At 44.3% G+C, this 22,957-nt stretch overlaps 2 protein-coding genes across 2 annotated transcripts in view; both read right to left on the reverse strand.

The window, feature by feature from the left end:
- The window catches only part of LOC103751239 (putative zinc finger protein 487), a 23,754-nt gene extending 6,462 nt beyond the window's left edge, over positions 1 to 17,292 (reverse strand). Inside the window, exons 1-4 of the mRNA XM_029556922.1 lie at positions 17,212 to 17,292; positions 17,054 to 17,158; positions 16,924 to 16,956; positions 5,766 to 5,828 (exon numbers count right to left, since the gene is read on the reverse strand). Coding sequence (XP_029412782.1) covers positions 5,766 to 5,828; positions 16,924 to 16,956; positions 17,054 to 17,158; positions 17,212 to 17,292 — 282 coding nt within the window. The remainder of the gene's footprint in view (positions 1 to 5,765; positions 5,829 to 16,923; positions 16,957 to 17,053; positions 17,159 to 17,211) is intronic.
- Positions 17,293 to 20,876: 3,584 nt separating this feature from the next.
- Positions 20,877 to 22,957, reverse strand: Znf334 (zinc finger protein 334; the record flags this gene model as incomplete). Its single annotated transcript, XM_008854626.3, is given in 1 exon segment — positions 20,877 to 22,957. A coding segment is annotated over 1 exon segment (1,190 nt), but the record flags the coding sequence as incomplete, so codon positions are not given.

A 22,957-nucleotide genomic window follows, 5' to 3' on the forward strand; every position in this document is an offset into this window, starting at 1 on the left:
CCAACCTGCCCAGGGGTGGCACCACCCACAGTGGGCTGGGCCCTCCCACATCACTCATCAAGAAGATGTCCCTCAGACATGGCCACAGGCCAGTACAATAGAGGCAATTCCCCAATTGAGGATCCCTCAACTCAGGTGTGTCAAGTTGACACTAAAGCTATCCAGCACAGAGAGATACATGCAGTTGTATGCACATGTGGAGGCCAGAGATCAATGTCAGGTATCCGCCTCAATAGCTCTCCACCTTATTTTTTTAACTAATTAATTTTGTGTGTGTTTGTGTGTGAGGGTGTGGGACCATACATGCCATGATGCATATGTGGAGGTCAGAGGAAAACCTTCAGGTCTTGGTTCCATCTTCCCACCTTGTTGGAGACAGGATCGCTTCACCACCAGGCCAGCTGGCCCAAGAGCTCTTGGAAATTTTCTGTCACTGTCTCCCATCTCCTGAATGTAATCTGGGATTATAGATGCATGTGCCACTGTGTCTGGCTTTTATGTGAGTTCTCAGGATTTGAACTTAAATCATCAGGTATGTGTAGCAAATGCTTTTACCTACTGAGCCAGCTCCCTAACCTCTTGAGAGAATGTGTCTTGATAAAGTTGGAGATCACAGACTGGCTAGTCTGACTGGTCAGTCCACCCCCTGTTCTTCCCCCTGTCATTCCCTGGTCTCTGCCTCTCAGTGCTGGGATTACAGCTGTGCACCACCATGCCTAGCTTTTTAGCAAGGATGCTGGGGACTGGAACTCAGGCCTGACGATGGCACAGCAAGCACTCCAATCCACTGAGCCGATCCACTGAGCCATTTCATCAGCCCTTTCATGAAGTTGTGATTGCACGTGGGCTGTGAGCTCTGTGGGGATGTGGGGCAGCAGCAGGCACAAATGCACAGAGTATTGAAAACATACCTGACAAAGGAGTTACAGGGAATGTGGTGTGAGGGAGGAACGCTGGCGGCTCAGTTGGAGGAAGAACTGTGGAAGTGATTAGGGGTCAAAGAAAGGATACCGACTTTTCTCCAGTGGAGCAGTGACCTCCACCAGCTAAAGTCCCTGGACACTCCTCATTCAGGGTATGGACACAACTCTTGACCCACTCATCAGAAGTAAAGTCCAAGAACTTTCTTAATTTTTAAAGAAGAAAAGTTAATGGATATTCTAGTACTTTCTTTCCATGCACCCCTGGCCTGACCTATGAACCTCTTGGGGAAGCAAGGCTGTTCTATGGGGATCACCGCTATGGACAGTGGCATCTGGGGGAGTTTGTTCTTGTTAAAATTGAGAAGTTGCTACTGCCATCTCGTGGCCATGTTCAGATATGCTGCTCAGTATCTTACAAGGAATAGGTCATCCCCACTACAAAGAATTACCAGACCTAACATGCTGGTCAGTATCTTACAAGGAATAGGTCATCCCCACTACAAAGAATTACCAGACCTAACATGCTGGTCAGGGTTTGGAAACCGTTTTAATGAGAAGTTAGAGAGATGGTAACAGACTGGTAATACACTGTAACATGCGGCTGTGGCAGGGATGGAAACTTCAGACAGATTCTCCAGGGAATTAACTGACAATTGTTATGCAGTGAAGGTAAAGGGCTGGTGCTGCTGCTACGTACCGTACAGAGAGAGATGGAACAGGCCAAAGAATGTATTAGGAATAAAGGGAGGCAGGGAGGGAGAGATGGGGAGAGAGAGAGAGAGAGAGAGAGAGAGAGAGAGAGAGAGAGAGATGGAAGGAGAGAGGGACAGAGAGACAGGGAGGGAGGGAAGGAGGAATGGAAGGAGGAAGGGAGGGAGGGGCAGTGTAGTACACTCCAGGTATCTGTGACACACAGGTAGAGATGTCCAGGTGACAGGTAGATATAGGTCTTGGAACTCAGGAGAGGGATATGGGCTAAAGATACAATTTTAGAAATCAGGCATATCTCTGTGGTATCCGAAGCCATCAGAAGGGGAGAAATTGTCCACAAAGAACATGGAGGTTGGGGTGCAGAGTTGGAGGACAAGTAGGGGATGACCCTGGAGCCCAAGAAGGGACCTGGCTCTGGTCCACAGTGCCATTCAAGAAACAGCTGTTGAATGAGTCCGGAGTCTCTCAGAGATGACGAGTTCAAGAGTAAAGAACACGCTTGGATTCACTTCACACACATCTGTCTCTTCTGCCCCACAATACCTTCAGAAAGAAGCCCAAAAGCTCCAGGCTAATCACCACAGAAGAGGGCAGGGACCGGCCATTGGCAGGCAGGGCTATAGGCAGGCAGGGCCACAGGCAGGTGAGAGGTTTCTATTAGTTTCTGGCAGTGAGTGGGAGGCTGCTACCCCAGGCACCATTTGCCTTTTACCACAGGTGTAGACTGTGCAAAGCTTCAGTCTCCATTCAGTTCCCAGCAAGGCATCTGAGCTCAGAAGCTATGTGAGTTGGGAGCTCATCAGGAACGTGATCAGCAGATGGATTGCCAGATTCTCACCTGAGGACTAGTGCTCAGGAGATTGTCCCCCATAACAAGCAGAGAACTGTCCCCAGAGTCTGTGGGAACTTTGTGACTAGTCAGAAGCCCAGCACTGTGCATAGTGCTCTGACATAGAGCATTTCTCTTTTCAGGAAATTCTGGGGGAGCAGACAAACATGTGCTACAGTTAGGCAAAGTCTGTTCTGTTTGGCCAGGGGAGGAGTCCTCTTGAGCTTGCCTCTTGTTCTAATCCACATCACCAAAAGACAACAGCCTTAGACTTCTCCCAGCACCTCTCGTGAAAGACCCCAAGCCAGACCTCCACTCAAGAGGAAAGCCTGCTGTGGAAACAGAGCTCCATGTTGCAGGGTAAATTAAATGCCGCCTGGGTGGGTCCAGTGGGGGCTCTGCTTCCCTCATCAACAGAAAACAGAAAAGGGCTGGGACAGGAGGGGAAACTACAGCCAGGAAAGCAAGCGCCGGGAAAGGACCTGCAGACTGTGGAAGAAAAGCAGCCTGAGAAAGAAATGGTAGCTTCAAGATAAACACTGAGATGGAAAGATTGGCAAAATGAAAACAAGTTTAATTAAGATATTGACAAAAGAGCTGGGGGTGTGGCTCTGGTGGAGCACTTGTCGGAACTGCCCAAGGATCAGTCCTCACCATTGCAAAATGAAATAAAATAAAAAACTAAAAAATAGGGGCTGCAGAGATGGCTCAGTGGTTAAGAACACTGGTTGTTCTTGCAGAAGACCCGGGTTTGAATCCCAGCACCCACATGGCAGCTAATAACTGTCCGTAACTCCAGTTCCAGAGGATCTGACGTCCTCTTCTGTCCTCCGTGGGCATTGCACGACACGGGTCCACTTACCTACATGCAGGCAATACATGCATACACATAAAATAAAAATAAATAAAAATATTTTTAAAAAATAAGAAAAGATATTGAAGAAAATACTGTTGGTCTGATGAGATGGCTCAGCCAATAAAGGGGCTTGGGACCAATCATAAGGACCTGAGTTTGAGCCCCAGAATCCACATGGTAGATGGTAGAAGGAGAGATCTGACTTCTGCTGAGAGTTGTCCTCTGACTTCCACTTGTATGTCATAGCACAAGTATATACACACAATAAATGAAAACATTAAAAAAATAGTGTTCAAACATTCAAACCAGTCTCCAAGTTGATGTGAGAAAGAGTGTTGCTTCCATGTGGAAGTTTTCTATGAGAAAGAAAAGGCACAGAAAGGCTAAATGCTTTGTTACTGATTTGGGGAAGCAGAAAACCCCCTCAGGAGAAGGCATGGGAACAAAACATAAAATGAACAAAACCCTCTCAACTCGAAGACCAAAGACACAGGAAAACAGAAATGAGATAGAAGCCAAGAAAGGCAAACAGTGGGTGGAGAGGAGGCTCCGGTGGGATTTCCTGGTGCCCAGGACAGAGAGGAAGGTGGGAAGGAAGCAAAGGTGGAAAGAACTGAAGACTTCCGAGTAGCCCAGTCCTCACCTTATTAGGACAGTCATGAGCCAGGAGGGCACACTGCAAGAAGTGTCATGTTGGTGACCTGGTGAAACATTTGACAGCAAGAATAAATGAAGTGAAGAAGGAACAAAGGAGCTGGTAGTGACAGAGGAGTGAGCGCACCCTCCTCTTGTTCACTCCAGTGCTAGGAGACTGTGGACTTTCTCACAATACTCAGAGGGAAGAGGATTTGGATCCAGACTCAGTTAACTATTCCCTCATTCACTGGACCAAGCAGAGCATTTCAGACACCTAGGTTCCCAGGGCAGACCAGCAGTTACACTATGCCAGGCACCTTCCACTAAACTCAGTAGAGTCCCAGAGGAGAAAACCCAACAGCTGGCAATCACGGCAGACAGACAGGTGCCAGCGAGAGGCGGCGAGAGCTGCTGTGCATCGGGTGTGCCCGCGAGGTACTTGCGATCCCACACAAAGCCACACACCGTGGGTACCAATCCCAGAACCCCTGAAACTCTGAAGGACAGCTGCTTCAGGAGGTGGGGCCACTGCTAGGTGGATTAAGGTAAAAAAACACCCACTGAAAACAGACCACCTGCTCCTCTGTGGTCAGCAGAGGGCGCCTCAAACCTTCTTTCTGCCCAAGTACAGCTGCCAGAGTTAAGGAAGATGCTTGATGCCCAGTGGCCTCAATGCTAAACGATGAAAATTAACCCCCAGCATCTGTGGAAAACTTACAGTGAACTTGAACTTGAGGTGGTCTCCATCTGACCAAATATCTAAGATGTACCCTTCAAACTACTTCATCACAAGCATTTGAGAATTATCTAACTCTTTGTAACTCACAGTAAAAAGGGTGCAATGTAAGTGTACCCAATAATGTGCTCAGATTCATATGAGTTAATCCAGGGAGGGAATTTAACAGCAGTTGGAACACGACAAGCAGCTCTACATTATAAATAATACTACAGATGGAGCTGGTGAGGGGGCTCAACAGGTAAAGGTGCTTGCTGCCAAGTCTGGTGACCTGAGTTTGATCCCCAGGACCCACAAGGTAGAAGGACAGCCGACTCCCCAAAGTCATCCTCTAACCTCCACACTCACACTCTAGCACGCATGCCCCCATACAAGTAAATAAATGTAATAAAATTTTAAAGTAATAATATTACAGCTGATCAACTTTGTCACTCTATGCCACAATTAGGGGCAGCAAAAATAACCAGAAATGCATATTTAAATTTAAATTGTTATGGTTTAAGTAGCTAGAAGGTGTGATACAAAGGATTAAAAATATGTATTACATAAAGATATAAGAGGTTTGGAAAGATGGCTCAGCGGTTAAGAACACTTGTTGTTCTTCCAAGGACTTGGGTTTGATTCCCAGTACCCACATGGTGGCTAACAACTGTCTGTAACTCCAGTTACAAGGGATCTGACTCTCTTCTAGCCTCTGTGGGCACTGCATGACACAGGTGCATTTACATACATGCAGGCAAAACACTCATACACATAAGATAAAAATAATAAATAAAATATTTTTTTAAAGAGGATATAAAGTGGAAAAAGAGGAGCATTTAGATGGTTCCCATAAAATGAGACTCTCGAGAGAGAGCTGAACCAGGTGATATCATTGGTAAAAGCAATGCCTGGTGCTGATAGATAGGGATCTATGCTGTGTGCATGTTAACAGTTCAAGAGAAACAGTGAAATGATGATGCGGGGGAGTCAGGAAAGGCCCTCGTCGGAAAAAAACTGACAAGGAAGTGTGGTTACCAAAAACTCAAAGAACTACGCTTAGCTGAGAAGGTGGAGTAATAAGCCAAGATTCACCTGGGCTGTGTCCATTGTCTTCTGCTCCGGGAGTTCCAGAACTTCCAGGACTTTGGAGCAGGACTGTGGGAGAAGGAGGGGGCAAAGTTGTGAGAAACACTGGCACTTTTAAGGCCCTCAGCTTGCTAAAATCCACATGCGTGTGCTGATGCACGGCCACGTGGGGGACACATCACTCCAGTACTTCAGAAGGTACAGATAGAGGGCTGCTCAGAAGCAGGTGGGGAGTCAGTGCTGGCTTCCTGTGGGCTTCCCACAATGTTCACGGCCTCTTTATTATTATTATTATTATTATTATTATTATTATTATTATCATTACTAATTCTACGTATGAATGCTTTGCTTCCATGTATCTAAGTGTACCATGTGTATGCAATGCCTGTGGAGGCCAAAAAGAGGCATCCGACCCCCTGGAATTGGAGTTATGGATGGTTGTTAGCTGCCATGTGGGTGCTGGGAATCAAACCCAGGTCCTCTGCAAGAGCAGCCAGTGCTTTTAACCACTGAGCCATCTCTCCAGCCCTTGTTTGTTTTCAGACAGGGTCTCACCCTGTGGCCCTGGCTGGCCTGCAACTTGCTATGTAGAAACCTTCTATAACTCCCGTTCCAGGAGATCTGCACCCTCTTCTGACCTCTGCAGCACTGCGTGACATGAGTGTACTGAGATGCATGCTGGCAGTACACTCATACACATAAAATAAAAAAAATTTTTTTGATTTATTTTTATTTTATGTGTATGAGTGTTTTGACTGTAGGTATACAGGTGCACCTATGTTGTGCAATGCCCACAGAGGCTAGAAGAGGGTGCTACATCATCTGGAACGGGAGTTACTGATCCGTTAACACTCATGGGAATGCTGGGAACAGAACCTGGGTCCTCTGCAAGACCAGTCAGTGCTCTTAACCACCGAGCCATCTCTCCAACTCCCTCTACATATAATTTTAACTTAACTCCTTAACTCAAATAATTTATTATTTTCTGTGATTTATTTTATCTTTATTTACATGTATGTGTCTCTGCCTGTGTGTATATTTGAACATGAATGCAAGTGCCCACTGAGGCCAGAAGAGGGCATCAGATCCCTTGTAGCTTGAGTTACAGGCAGTTATGAGCCACACAATGTACATCCTCGACAAGAGCACCAAGTGCTCTTAACGGCTGAGCTATCTCTCCAGAGCCAACTTCAAGAATTCATAGGCAGTGCTGACAGCAGAGATGAGTGTGCTTTAGGTGAAGTCTATTTAAAAATTAGCTCTTTGCTTTCACTATCTTCAAATGATTTTTTGTTTTTATTAAGAAACGACTCAGCTGAGACATGTAGACAGAGGCCCAGGAGTCAGGAATCTCACTGATTGTCAAGGTACAAATAAGCACATGTTCAGACTATAATGAGCTGGTGCTGATCCTGGGTACCAATATCTGATGGTGCTGGACCTCGCACACATTGTTCTGAGAACTTTCCACTCATGGCCTCATTCAGATCTTATAATCAGCAGGAGGTAAGCACTGCTGCTCCCATTTTAGGGACTAGGAAATGGGGAGGCGGGTAAAGCCACTGTTGTGGTGGGGTTGGGCTCAAACCCTGGCAGTCTGGCTCTAGAAACCATGTTAAGGACTGCTCGATGGCATACTCCTGAAACAGAAGTCCCTGTGGGTGGCATGACTGTGACTTGAGGGCTCTGCAGAATCTGAGAAGCGTCTCCAGGAGGCATGGACCCTGTGGATCCCGTGGACCCCACACTTCCTCTTAACCATGTCTCCTCACCAGCCCTCCACTGCACCTCCTCCTTCCAAGCAGTCTACCCCTAGCTCACCACCCTTGGCTGGCCCAGCTCACCTCTTTCCATTGGAAGATGGCCCAACCTCTGCTGACTGACAGGTCTCTGGTGAGGTGGTGAACTCCTTGCCTCGGCCCTGCAGGTCAAACCCAGCCTAAGATTTGGAAATGAATCATTTAGAGTTTGCATCCCAACTCTCCTCTGCAAGACACGCTCTTTGCTCTTGGAGTCTTGACTTTCTTCTCTGCTAAAGTAGTGTTGTAACACCGACTTTCAGGGGTCTTTGGGGGCCAAATGCTGCACAGGGCTTCCTGAACAGGAAGAATGATACCAGTAGCCCTGCTGGGGGCTTACGCCCTGCACAGAACAGCCCTGAGGCAGACTTGAGGGAAAAATTCCAAATATAGATGGGGAAGCTGAGTCTCGGGTTCCTCATCTTGCCCATGGGGACTCAATAGTAGAGCTAGAATTTGAACTCGGCTCTGAAATCAGCCTGCTAAGCTGCAGAGCCTTCTGCCTACAGAATGGGACAGGTGTCACCGGACTCCATCTTCATCCTGAGGGGTGGATGTGGAGCTGCTGAGCTCGGAGCCGCTGTCGGCAGCTAACGCCTTCCCCAGCGCACTTTCTTCCGACCACCAAGCCTGTGCCCCGAGCCCTTCCTGTTGGAGGAGACCCCCGGTCCACCGAGCTTTGCAGCCACAGGAGACAGTGTCCGGCTCTGCGCCCCCAGGACCCACACGGGTGTTAGCTTTCCCCAGCAGCAGACGTAAGCCGCCCCCAAACCTAGCAAAGCAACCCTCCAGATGCTCTCACCCGTGGGGCGCGCCTGTCCTGGGGACCCGGTCACTGAGCGACGCGTAGGTTGTGAGGGTTTCCGCCGCCCCAAGTCAGACGCGGGAGTGAACAATGAGGAAGAACTGCACATGCGCAGCAGGAGCAATGAAGGACCAGTTCCCGCGACCCTCCCAGGCCCTCCATTCGCGCCCCTCCCAGGGGGCATTGCAAGAGTTCTTGCCTTGCTGCAGGAGCTGCGTGGGGCCTTGTGGGTGCCACTTGCAGCCACTGTCACCGCACAGTAAACAAAGCAAGGCATGAACTGTGTACAGAAAAGAGTCATGCAATATCGCCAAAGATGAACATGACCTGCAAGGTTTCTCTCTCAAATGCAAATAATACTTGCACACAAAACTGGCTATCAAAAATAATACACTAAAACTACGAGATGGCGAATAGTCCGATCAAAGGAGCTGGCTCATTATTTCCCTTCCCATTGATGAGTGTGGTTAATATTAGGTGCTGATTTTATTGAAACGGGGACCTAGACTAGAGTTTAATGTGCTATTTTGGGTTTTTCATTAAATATGCAAATTGTTTTCTTACCCTGGTTTGTGGCGTGTGCATGTATGTGTACACATGTATGCAGGGAATTGAACCCAGGTTCTCATGCATGCTATGTAAACACCTTGCCACTGAGCTACACTCTTAGCTTCTTACCTTCTTTCCCTTTTAATTTTATTTTAAAATATTTAATTTAATTTAATTTTTTTTTTTTTAGGAACTCCCTGTAGTCCCAGGTGGTCTGGAACTATCTATGTAGATCAGACTGGCCTTCATCTCACCAAAATCCACATGCCTCTGCTTCCAAGTGCTGGGATTAAAGGTGCGTGCCCACCACGTCTGCCCAGCCTGTGTGTTAAATCACCACTGTAAAGATGTCAGAAAGGACACATCAAGTGGACAGAGTGTCGTGCAATGTTGTGGAAGTCAGAAGAGGGCTTCAGATTCTCCTGGAACTGGAGTTAAGGACGGTTCTTAGCTGCCATGTGGGTGCTGGGAATCGAACCTGGGTCCTCTCAAGAGCAGCCATTGCTCTTAACCTCTGAGCCATCTCTCCAGCCCCTAAATATCTTATTTTTATTAGCTTTTATGTGTTTTGCCTGCATGTATGTAAATGTGCCTGTTTCCTATAATGCCCATGGAGGTCAGAAGAGGATGCCGGAGTCCCCTGAAACTGAAGTTATTGACAGTTGTTAGCCTCCTTGTGGGTACTGGGAATTGAACCCAGATCCTCTGGAAGACCAGCAAGTGCTCTTAACTGCGGAGCCATCTCTCTAGCCCCCTTTCCCTTTTTATTTTGACAAACTCCCAACTGTCAGAAAAGCTGCAGGGATGGTTCATTGTGACTGAAATCTGTAAAGCATTTCCTGAGAGCTGCTAATTCTGAACATCTGACCACATGCACTTCTTCAACTGCCTTCCTTTTTTCTTTCTTACTGTTTCAGAGTAAGTTGTAAACATGAGCTGACACCTCTGAGAACATGAATGCACATTACATACATCACCACACAAGCACCAAGTCCAACATACTGAGCTCTGCTGCATGCTAGCCTAATCTCACCACCAAGTTCAGATTTCACCTGTGGCCTCAATGAGATCCCAGTTTTTAAATTGGAGATCCAGTTCAGGACAGTTTACAACCCCTTAACCTGGCTCTGTAGCCTCTCTCTGTATCTCTGTATTCATGACACTGATGACTTCGAACAGGACACCTGGGCTGTTTGGGGGACTATCTTTATCTGAATCTACTTTCTTTTTTTTTAATTGAATTTTCATACAATATAGTTTGATGATATTTAGAATCCCTCCCCTATCTGTACCTCATCCCACTGCCCCTGCCCAATTTAATGTATTCATACATATATAATATATATATGCCTATAGAATCTGATTTGTGTCCCCAAATGTCCTTCAGTGTGGGTCCATCCACTGGGCTCACCAAGAGTTCCAGACCTATAAGACTGTGTCTTCCTCCTCCCAGCAGCTATCAATTGTCAAAAGTGCCTTAGGTTGGGTTGGGATTTCTTATCCCCATGTCATGCTGGGATTTTGTCTGGTTTGAGCTTGCATAGGACTTGTGTATGCTGTAACCATTGCTGTGAGTTCATATTAGTAACTGATCAGCTGTCTAGAAGACTGTTTCCTTGTGGTCATTGAACTGGCTCAGCAAATTTCCCTAAGTTACTCCATTCTGTTCAGAGCCATTTCAGCAGCAACTTTGCTCCACTCCAAAGGGGTTGGGGCCAACCTTGGGTCTTGGAAAATTTCCCTAGCCATGAATCATGGAATGTGCTAATTCCAGACATTATACATCTGACTAACCAGCTTGTTTTCACTTCTGTAATCCGCTTGCTATCTTGGGTCATCTTGACACAGGGCATAAGACCACCCTTGTTATCTTGTTATTGTATGACCACCTAGAAGTCATTTACCTTGACTGTCTTATTATACTTATTATGGCTAAAATAGTTGACAAGTTTTTAAGGTCACAAAGTTGATTGCCAAGTTATATGACTATCACTTGTTTGTATAATGATTGGTTGTTGATTAATAGAATCAAAATTCTTCTATGTTGTACAAACCTGACTGGTTCACAAGTGTCCAGTTTTAATAATTCTGTAATCCTATAAAAACTCTGACCTAACAATTATCAGGGCTGCTTCTACTCCTGAGATAGACAGCCCGGCCGGTCAAAAATTAAAATTTACCTTGCTACTTTTCTTAAAGTGGTGTTGGCGATTTTTTTTTTTTACGAACCCTGTCCTATAACAGTCTTCTGTCATCCATCCCCTCTGGATGTGTAAAGGTTGCATCGATGTGTCACTTTGGGTTAAGCATGTCACAGACACTTATTCTCTGCATTTGACCAGTTCTGAAACTCTGTAATAGTCTCCATCTGCCGTAAAAAGAAGCTTCTTTGACAAGAGGTGAAAGGTACACTTGTCCCAGACAGTCAGGCACTCTCCAGTAGCCTAGAGGGCAGATGGGAACAGGATCCTGACTGCTTTATACTTAGATTCAGGTTATACATTCCTTGGCAGGAATCCTACATAAGAGACACTTTCTTCTTCACATTAATTACACCATGTCAGTTTCACACAGGATGTCAGTTCATCTCATCTTTGGTAATATTAACTTTAGAGAGGTTTTAAAAAATATTTTAATGATGTGTGTGTGTATGTGTGTGTGTGTTGTGGATATATGCACATGTGAATGCAGTGCCTGTGGAAGCCAGAAGAGGGCATTGTATCCCATGGAGCTGGAGTTGCAGGCAGTTGTGAGCTGCCTGATGTGCATGCTGGGAAGTGAACTTAGGTCCTCTGTAAGAGTAACAAGCACTCTCAACCATTGAGCCATCTCTCAGTCCCCAGTAATATTAACTTTGATGATGTGCAAGTCAATATACTTTCAGGTGATGCACAAGTTCATATCCTTTTATATTGACTGTTTCTCCCATGCCAATGATAAGAAGACAATACCTTACTAAGTTCCATTCACAGTTGGATGCAACATCTAGGACTAAGCTAACAAGAATTTGGCAAAGCTCTCCTGAAAGCATTGCACTCAGCTGGGGGCCATTAAAGCCATGGCCAGAGATGGGGGCTGCTGTCCTACATGGGAAGAGACAATAGTCTCTAAATATTTTATTTTTATTTTATGTATATATTTGATTGCCTGCCTGTATATAAGTGCGCCATGTGTGTGCAATGCCTGTAGAGATTGGAAGAGGGCATTGGATCCCTGGAACTGGAGTTATGGATGGTTGTTAGCGGCCATGTGGGTGCTGGGAACTGAACCCCGGTCCTCTGCAAGAGCAGCCAGTGCTCTCAATGCTGAGCTGTTTCTCCAATGTCCAATACAATAGCCCTTAACAAAATCTCAGTATGTGATGTCAATTTGTTTTTCCTTTTGTGTTTATTGTTTTACTTAATAAATCTAAATTTCATCTGAAGAACAAAAGTCCGTAGATAGCAGCCAGTAATTTTTAATTGATAATTCAGAGTGGTTCCACTTAGGCATGAAAATTGCCACCGCTCCCTTAAAGACTAGGTATAAACCCAAGAGTTCATAATAATTTAAAATACTATGATAAAGGAGACATTTCCAAGTGGGGGGCTGGATGGGGGAGGAGAGAAACAAAGTAGTTATAATTAAAAAAAAATTAGAAACAAGGGACGGGGCGGGGGAGCAAGCATGCACCCACATGCTGTGGCATATATCTCACATAGATGGGATTTCACACTGACAATGAATCACCAATTACTTAGAGGAAATTGGAAAGAATCTTCTCATTTAATCTGTGGGCAAGGATCAGGAGAGGCAGCCACCAAAGACAAGACTGGCAGGTTTAACTCTAGAAAAATGCCAAACCTTATTTTCAGGAAAAAAAAAAAATCAAGTAAGATTGGAAAATATATTTCTTAAGTATATGAAAGGAATGGTTTGCTGGCTTCATTTACCTATCTCTTACACGTTTGTAAGAAGATCACGGTCCATAAACATGATCTATGGATGTAAAGGATGGGTAATAAAAGGGAGATGCAAATGAGGGATAAATATGTGACAGCAGTCCATAAACTACAAATAAAAAATGCGAGTGTTTAAATACACTTTTCCCTTCACAGTAGGCAAAGATTACAAAGAAATATGACATCCACTGTGAGCAGAAGTTTGCGGAAATGCTCCCTCTCATAAATTTCTTTTTGGAATATAATTTGTAGAGTAATTTAGAGGCCACTCCATCCTAGATTTCAAAGCAGCATGCTATGTAGTTAATGTGGCCATCTGTCTCTCAGGATAAGACCTAAGGAAATCACTGCCCAAAGACACATGTCCATTAGGTCCCTGGGGTTTATGTTAACAGTAATACACTGGGAAAAAATTAAGCATAAAAATTAACTTATGGTAGGGGCTAGAGAGACAGCTCAGTAGTTAAGAGTACTTGTTCTTCCAGAGGACCCAGGTTCAGTTACCAGTGCACGTGGCAGCTAACATCTGATGCCCTCTTCTGGCCTCCACAGGCATTGCCTGTACATGGTGCACTTACATACATGCTGGCAAAACACTCATCATATAAAATAAAAATAATAAATAAGGGGCTGGAGAGATGGCTCAGTGGTTAAGAACACTGGCTATTCTTGCAGAAGACTCGGGTTGGAATCCCAGCACTCACACGGAAGCTAACAATTGTCCGTAACTCCAGTTCCAGGGGATCCGACAGCCTCTTCTGTCCTCCACGGGCACTGCATGGCACCGGTGCACTTACCTACACACAGGCAATGCATGCATACACTTAAAAATAAAAAATAAAAATAAAATAAAATAAAATAAAAACATGGGAATCCACAAGGTGAGATATTAGGCAAATATTAAAAAATAATGTAAATTGTAAAATATCAAAATAATACATTGAAGTAGGTAGAACTTGCAATATACATTTTAATATTTATTTTACTTTTTTTTTTGGCCTTTTTGAGACAACCCCAGCTGTAATCCCAGCTGGATTGGAACTTCCCAGGCTGGTCTCGATCTCACAGAGGTCTGCCTGCTTCTGCCTCCTGAGTGCTGGGATTAAAGTCTTGTGCTACACACCTGGTACAAAGTATTTTTAAATATACTTTATTTTTAAATTTTTATGTGTGTGTGTTAGTGTGTGTGTAGTGTGGTGTGTGTGGTTTATGTGGTGTGTGTGTAGTGTGTGATGTATGTGTGTGTGTGTGTGGTATGTGTGTGGTGTGATGTGGTGTGTGTGTGGTGTACATGTGGTGGTACCTGGGTTTTGGGGCTCTGAACTCAGCAAGCACTTTATCCATTGAACCATCTTTCCAGCCCCTGATAAAATATACTTTATATAAGAATATAAAGCCATAGCTTTTTTTGTAGTAAAAAATCATTCACCCCTCCTAAGGGTTTCAAAGCACATGTAAATACCAAATACAGTTTGTATAAACTCAATTCCTGTCGTCCAAGTGGCACCACCGCAGGTATTTTCTGCAGTCCCTTTTCGGTGTGTGGATACAAGGAACAAAATTGAACCAAAAATGTTGCAAATCTCACCCATAACAATAGAGCAGTCTCTGAAAGGATTTTGCTTATGAAAGTCTGCGAAAACCCATGATCTGCACAGCTCAACACTGAGCCCCCTGGTGGAGCAGATAGGCCCTGAAAGGCTGCTCTCTCAAGGATCTGCTTTTCTATGGAAGGCAGGGCTCTAATGCTTCCTTTTAAATTCTCTTGGCTTTCACTCTGATGTGTTTAAGTGTTCTCCCTCAATTAACTACACAGTGCATTATACTTGTTTAAGTGTCTTTGTTGCACAGCATCTAATTTCCACTTTAAAATAATTGGTTTTTATGAGTCTTTTTTAAGTCTCTTAAAAGCACTATCACTTAATGACTTTGGATGAGACTAGTGTAGTAATTAAGTGATTAAAAATTTTAGTAAAAACCAATGTTAAAGTGATTAACCAACTTACTAAATAACTCAAAATATTCTAAAACATTAGTAATAATGGATTTGTTGGCAGGACAGTAACATTCATGGGTTTAGCTATTAAGTGGATACATTTTGGTATATACGTCGTAACACAAAACTCAGCATCTTTGCTACTTTTTTAAAAAATTTTTTGAGGCAGCGTCTCCCTGTAGCCCCAGCTGTCCTCGAACTCACTATGTAGACCAGGATGGCCTTGAACTCACAGAGATCTGCCTGCCTCTGCCTCCTTGAGTGCTGGGATTAAAGGCGTGGGCCACCACGCCCGGCTGTATCTTTGCTTTTAAATTATGGTTCTTCACAACTTCCTAGACTTGGGAAGACCTGTACTGTATTGGAATTTGTACCTAATTTGAGACATTATCGTCTTCTGATCTCATTTCCAGTTTGTATACTCAATTCCTGTTGTCCAAGTGGCACCACCGCAGGTATTTTCTGTAGTCCCTTTTCAGTGTGTGGATACAAGCACATGGACCTGAAGGAAGATGTGTGCTGGCCTGAGGACAGGCCTCGTGTCTTCACAGATGACTGATAGGGTGACTGCAAGGGACTTTGATGGTGTTAACTGTCAACTTCACAAAGCCTAGAATCACCTGGGAGATGGGCCTCTGGGCATACCTGTGAGGGATTTTCTAATTGGGTAATTGAGGTAGGAAGCCCCACCATGAGTGTGGTAGAAACATGTCATGGGCTGGGCCCTGGAATGAATGAAAAGGAGAGGGAGCAGAGCAGCGAGCATGCATGCCTATGCCTTGCTCAAGGCTCCTTCACTGCAGATGCAATGTGGCCAGCTGCCTCAAACTCCTGCAGCTGTGAATTACCCACGGTGATGGTCCATACCTTGAACTGTGAGCAGAAATAAACCCTCTCCCCCTTAAGTCACCTCTGTCAGAGAATTATGTCACAGTAACAGGAAAAGAAACTAACAGGAACTAATGATCAATGTGTTACTGTTTTATCAACAGAATGAATTTGTTTATTTGATTATCCTTTCACTCATCCTGACCTTCTGATCCTCACTCTGTGGAACATGGTGGTAGTGGAAAACTGTCAGAATGGGCATTTTCTCTGAGCCAATACTGAATTTCCCATGGATGTCTGGTTATTTCCCTTCCTCTAGAGCAGTCCTTCAGGCAAATGATCACAGGGATCCCCAAGAAGCTTGGAGGAAGAGTCACACTAGGTCACTGTAACTTTTCTCACCACTGGGCCAAAAACACCTGAAGCAACTTCATGGAGGGCGAATTTATTCTGACTCAGTTTCAGAAGCTCTTGATTCATCATGGCAAGGAAGATGCTGCAGAGGGGGTGGGGCAGGCACAGCTGTGGACTGTGGAAGGCAAGGGGTGGGGCAGCTCAGTCTGCGGCAGTAGGAGCTTGTGACAGGGGCTCCTCACATCTTTATGGACCAGGAAGAGAGAATAGGACTAAACGGGCCAGGCTATAATCCCCAAAGGACCCCCAGTGACCCAATTCTGCCAAACAGACCCCACAAGCTCTAATAACAGTGCCACCAGCTGGGGACCAAGTATTCAGATGCAGGAATCCACTGGCTGTTTTAAACCCTAACAGCCAGTGACTACACTTCAGGGTCTTCTTTGGAGGTTCTTTCTGAAGCCACTTTGGGCCAAGGAACTGGCTTATATCTGGGAACCAACTAAAGGTTATTCTTATGATAATGCCTCCAGCCACAGTTCTGTCCCGGAGACCCAGAAACCTTTCACTTACATGAAAGCTATGCCTCAGAGAGTTGGCTGTTTAACTACATTCTAGGGTCTTCAGGATTAACTGGCTATCTTAAAGATGACTCTATCCTGAGGCATAATATGACCACTGTGTCTTCAAAGCTCAGGGCTGACACCTGGCCCCACTACTTGCTTCGGAGCCTCTGATTTCCATTTCCCAGGCCCCCAAAACAATACATCTAAGAAAGGAGCAAGAGAACTGAACAGAGACTAAAAACCACAGGCAGAGAGAGACTAAGGGAACTGCCATCCCAGGTGCCGCAGGGAAAGAATACAGTGGCAACTGTAGTGTCTCACCTTACTTTGGCCGAGTCTGCATCCCCTGGTTCACTTCCCTGTGTTTCAAAGTGAGGGTGGGGCACAAGGGACATACCTGTGTGACATCCGGAGGGTGGAGTGAAGAAGCATTGTTTGCATGCACAGAAGGCGTACCAAACCATGGTGCTTCTTGCCTATGGACTCCCCGCTGTGGGCCAGGGAAAAGGTCTGCAGCTGCTCTCCCTTCATAGAGATCTTCCTATCCTTCTGGCACCCGGGCTAAGTATGATTTAGGAGCACACTGGATGGCATCACTTCTACAGAACACTTACACCCTGTGGCTTGGACAGTGAATGCTGGCACACATCCACCTGCTTTTGTCGGGCCAGCTTGTCTTTGCGCTTGATGCTCATCTTGTTTCCCTCGCTGCTTAGCCTGTGGACTTTAAGTCCCAGCATTAGACATGAGCTCAATCATGTCACAACTTCGCTAGTCACCTAAGGTCAGATCTCTGTGAGAAATCTTTTTCTTTTTTTAAAGCTTGATCATTCTATTAGCTTGAGAGAAAAACCACAGGGCAGGCAAGGCATAAACCTCAGCCACTGCTGAGGAGAGGGGAAGAGAGAAAGCCATGTTGATGGAGTTCCTGGTGTGCTCCCAAATATGTAGACTGGGGTGGAACACAGCCCTGGGGGAGCAAAAGCATGAGACAGCAGCTTCTGAACACACCACACTAAATATGGTGGGCCCACAATGCAGGAAACACTGGTCCAACTGACTGTTGCATACAGTCCATATTTTTCATCATCTTTTCTGTTTTCTTTTGAGACAGAGTCTCACTACATAGCCCCAGCTATCCTGGAATTCACTATATACAACAGGCTGCCTTCATAGAGAAAAGGCTGGCCTCACAGAGGTCTGCTTGCTTCTGCCTCCCAAGTGCTAGGATTAAAGGCATGCACCACCATGTCTGGCCCTTGTTCAAATATGTGAACAAACAGCCATTTAGGGGATGCTATGTCCACCTTACACCAGAGAAGTGGCTGTCTCATTAAACTAATACCTGGTTCCAGGTGGACCAGGAGTGAAGAGGAGATAATTTACCAAGCAATTTCACCATCAGCAGCACAAAGGTAGTAGTGTCCTCCTGTCACTCCCTGCACGTGACAGGGCTAAGGCCTAAAGACCTTAGCTGAGAAACACAGACTTTCCTAAGCTTCCCAAGATCCTCCAGTGCTACGCAGTGAGTCAGGTATTTATAAATGCAGAGCAGTCAGGCAGAACTGAAAAACAATGTCCGTCTGATCAATAACAGGCAATTTATAAAAATCTTTTTTCTGTTCTCTCACATAATGATTTTATGTGACCAATTATAAAGGAAATTCACAGGCTTCCCACCCAATCCACCAACTCACATGCTCTCATGAAGCGTTTCTCACAATGACCCAGCATGGGAATTTGGGTTCTATTTGTTGACTCCACCCTCCCTCACTACTCAGAACATAACCTCATCATTTCATCTTCCTAGAATTTCCAGTATGCATACTGGAAACATGTAATTATCCCCATCTCTAAAAGAAGTATTTTATTTTTTAATGCTTTAAAATTACATTTATTTGTGTACGAGGTGGCTGTGTCTACATACATACATGGCATGTGGAGATGAGAAGACAACTTATGGGAGTCAGTTCTCTCCTCAGGTCAAGAGTGACGGCAAGCGCCTTTACCCTCTGAGCCATCTTGCTGACCTGCTGTATAGCAGTTTCCTTGGAACTGTAACATTTCCTCCAGGAGAGAGGGAAAGGTTCGTGAGACCCAAGAGATACATACACCAACATCACATCTGAAAATTTGTGAAGATTCTAGAAGGCCCTTCCCAGCTTTATAGTAGTAGTAAATAACTGCTAGGGAGAAGACTCTGACCAGCCAAGTTGTAGAAGAGATTCCCAGACTGTTGAGCTCCCTGCAAACTGCTCCAGGTTTGCAGATGTGCATCATAACCCATGTTGGGGTGGGCTGTTCAGTGATGCAGTTGCATTTGCGTCTGCTCCTATAACCCTCATCTGTATTCCTATTAACTCTAATAAACTCATTGGTTCACCAAATTACACTTCGGTGTAGTCAGTACTTTGGTCTGTCATAGGTTCTTTCTGGGGTAGATGTGTTGACTCCCCAGGAAAAGTCTCTCACACGACAAACATCTATTGTTTTAAGCTGGTGAGGTTGGGGGTAATTTTTAGGACAGGAAGAGACTGTACACATTTTCCTGTGTTATAAGGATTGTCTCTCCAAAGTTTATGTTGAAGTTCTCAGTACCACTGCTACCTCAGAATGTGACCTTACTTATAATAAGGCTGTTATAAGAGGAGTTCATGCTAGAGTAACGTGGAGCCCTGGTCCAACATGTCCTGATGAAAGGTAAATGCAGACAGGTATTCACAACGGGAAGGCAATACAAAGGTAAAAGTCATGTTGCCACAAGCTGCAGAAGGACCAGAAGGTGGGAGGCCCAGAGGGAACTCTCTCCAGCACCTTCACGAGACAGCAGTCCTTCCAGCACTTGGCCTCAAACTTGGCAGCCTTGGGGTCTGTGAGACCCAGATTTCAGCTGTTCCGGGTCAGTGTGGGAGTCACAGCAGCGTAGGAAGCTGGCAGACCCTGCATGTCATGTCCTGCTTTCTTCAACTACTTTTAAAGATTTTTGCCATTTAATCAATTTTGATGTCTTGAAAGTTTTAAACAATTTAAAATGTACTGTTATTAGTGTGTGCATGGGCACGCCTCAGAGCACAAACAAAGAAAAACTTTGTGGAGTCAGTTCTCTCCTTCCATCTCATATGCCTTCTGGGGATTGAACTCAGGTTGCCAGACTTCAACAGCAAGTGCCTTGCCCAGCTGAGCCATCTCAGTGGCCCTTAAAGTTTTATGTGTCTTGTGAGTTATTTTTTGAGGTTCACTGAACTTCATTTGTGGACTATTTTTCATCAGATTTGAAAAGAAATTTTTTTCCTCAGCATACACATTTCCATCTATGTAACATCAAATCAAACCAATAAGGAAAAAATGGGTGGAATTGTGACTCTTTGAATAACTCAACTGCAAGCACTAGGGACTAGATAGCAGGTAAGCAAAGACCTTCAACAAGCAAAAATACCTACACTACAAGATGATCCATCAACTTCATTTATAATAAACTAAAATTCACAATTTACAAGATCAAGCAAAAAAAAAAAATTTTTTTTTTCCTGAGATCAACATGGTCAATCTGATGGGGGAAACAAGTTGTCATCACACATTAAAATTGTTTTTTAATTTTAAATTTTTACTTATTTTTAGAAACTGTGTATGTGCCTGTGCATGCCACAGCACACACATGGAAGTCAGTGGACAACTTGCAGGAAAATCAGTTCTCTCCTTCTATCATGTGGGCCCCAAAGATTAAGCTTAGGTCTTTAGATGCCTTGATCTGCTGAGCCATCTCACCAGTCATTAAAAAAAAAAAAAAAAGATAATAAAATTCCACTTGCAGCAGCAGCTAAATCTTTAAAGTAACTAAGTTATTGGTATACATATATTCAAGTACATATTAATATATACTTAATACATGTATATGTCCACAAATGTATGTTAACCTTACTGGATGATGTAAAACGTTCATATTGGTGTCTCAATTGGTGACTCAAACAAAGGGCACCCTTTTCTACCTTAAGAAGTAAACGTCACAACTCTCATTATCAAGACCAGAGGATGCAACTTAGTGCGGCCATTGCACAGGCCAAGTTACCTGCTTGGTCATAGGCAATGCCTATGACAAGAGGCCCAGTGACTCTTGTTTTGCCAATGAGATGAACTCACTTCATCCTCCCTGGTATAGAATGCGCAGCACATCAGAGAGCAAGACTGGGTGTATGGAAATCTAACTTGTGGCTAACAGGACTTGACGTTAACTCCATACAAATGGCGTTTAGACTAGAGGCATACATCCACACGATGATTCTATTTGGCATAATAGAGACTTCTTTACTCAGAAGCTGACAAGTAAATTCTATGTATCACCTCTATGGACATGCTTATTAGAAAATCGAGATTTTTGAAAATATATTGATGTAACCACTAATTTCTATGTTCTATTGTTCTCCAGAGTGGCTAGTTAAAAAACCTAAACTCAGAGAGACATGGTTTTGATTCAAACACTACCCAGATTCTCCTTGCTATTCAAGTCTGCTTATTGCATTTTTGCTATTTTGTTGTTAACTATAGCTGCTATTTTCTTGGCTTAGTTTGAAGCCTTGGGGACCACTTAGGAGTGATCCCGTGCTTCCTACTAGAAACATCTTATTTAGGGCTTTCAATGACTCAGCTTTAGCAAATGTTCGTGTATGGTTGTTGTTATGGGTTGGGGGTACCATGGTTAGTTCTCTTTGTCATCTTTACAGATAAAGGGATTAGGGTCTATTGCTAGGTAACACTGTCAAGTTAAAAGACCAGTTGTATAATCTGAGATTTTAAAACATCATGAACTCAAAAATTATAAATCACTCAATTATTATAGGAACAACTGGTAATGATTTGGAATGAAGACTGGGCCTCCTATCTGGTAACATACACTATTCAAGTAATACTGGAAAGTAATCAAGTAAGAGTTAGATTTTAAATATCTTGTTTCATGATTTAAAAGGGAGGCACACTTGGCATGTCTGAAATGCTGTTGGACATTTTTATAGTTCACAAAGAATCTTCGGCCACATTTTTCAAACTGTGTCCCTCACCTGTGTGAGCTCTCTGGTGTTATGTTAGGGCTGAATTATGGTGGAAAAATTTCCCACAGTGCTTATGATGCTAAGATTTCACTCCTTTACACATATTCAGGATTTTAGCATACTGTAAACTATTTGTCGCCTTGTTGGATCTTATTCCTTGTGGTTTTCTGATGGAAAAGGAAGTTTGATTTGTAGCGAAATGTCTTCTTACACACATTACATTCATAGGGTTTCTCCCCTGTGTGTATCTTCTGATGTTCAGTGAGAGTCCAGAGCCGACGGTAGGTTTTCCCACATTCATTACACTCATAAGGTTTTTCTCCTGTGTGAATTCGCTTATGGACTATGAAGGCTGACTTATGGCGGAAAGATTTCCCACATTCTTTACATACATGTGGTTTTTCTCCAGTGTGAGTTCGCTGATGCTCAGTAAAGGAAACCTTCTGACCGAAGGTTTTCCCACAATGGTTACATTCATAGGGCCTCTCTCCAGTGTGTGTCTTCTGGTGGTCCCTGAGAGCTGACTTCCGGCAGTAGGTTCTCCCACATTCATCACATTCATAAGGTCTCTCCCATATAGTTCTCTGGTGTACGAATACACGTGAACTTTTGTAGACTGTATGCCTGTGTTCGTGACACTCAAAAAGATTCTCCTTTGTATCCATTCCCTTATTTTCACTGCAGTCTGACTTCACAGTGGATGTTTTACCCCACTTACTAAGCACACCATGCTTCTCTCCTGTGTGAGTTCTCTGATGTATAGTGAGTGTTGACTTAAGGTAGAAAAACTTCCCACATTCATTACATCCAAAAGACTTTTTTCCTCTATGGATTACCTGATGTGCACTGAGGGCAGATTTAGTACACAGAAACTTTCCACACTGACGGCATTCATAGGGTTTCTCTCCTGTATGACTTCTCAGATGCACATTGAGGGCTGACTGACAAAAGAAGGTTTTCTCACATTTACTGCATTCATAGGGTTTTTCACCCGTGTGAATTCTCTGATGTGCAGTCAGGGCTGACAGACAGAAGAAGGTTTTTCCACATTCCTTACACTCATTTGGCTTCTCTCCCCTATGAGTTCTTTGATGTACAATGAGGTAAGATTTCTTGCCAAAGGCATTCCCACATTCCTTGCATTTGTAAGGTTTCTCCCCTGTGTGTGACCTGAAGTGCTCAGCCAGGGCTGATTTCCGTAAGAAGGTCTTCCCACATTCTTTACACTCATAGGATTTCTCCCCTCCATGAATTCTCTGATGTACAATGAGGGCAGATTTGTCAATGAAGGCTTTCCCACATTCACTGCATTCATAAG

The sequence above is a fragment of the Nannospalax galili genome, unplaced genomic scaffold (assembly GCF_000622305.1).
Source record: "Nannospalax galili isolate Female #2095 unplaced genomic scaffold, S.galili_v1.0 scaffold2227, whole genome shotgun sequence".
NCBI lineage: Eukaryota > Metazoa > Chordata > Mammalia > Rodentia > Spalacidae > Nannospalax > Nannospalax galili.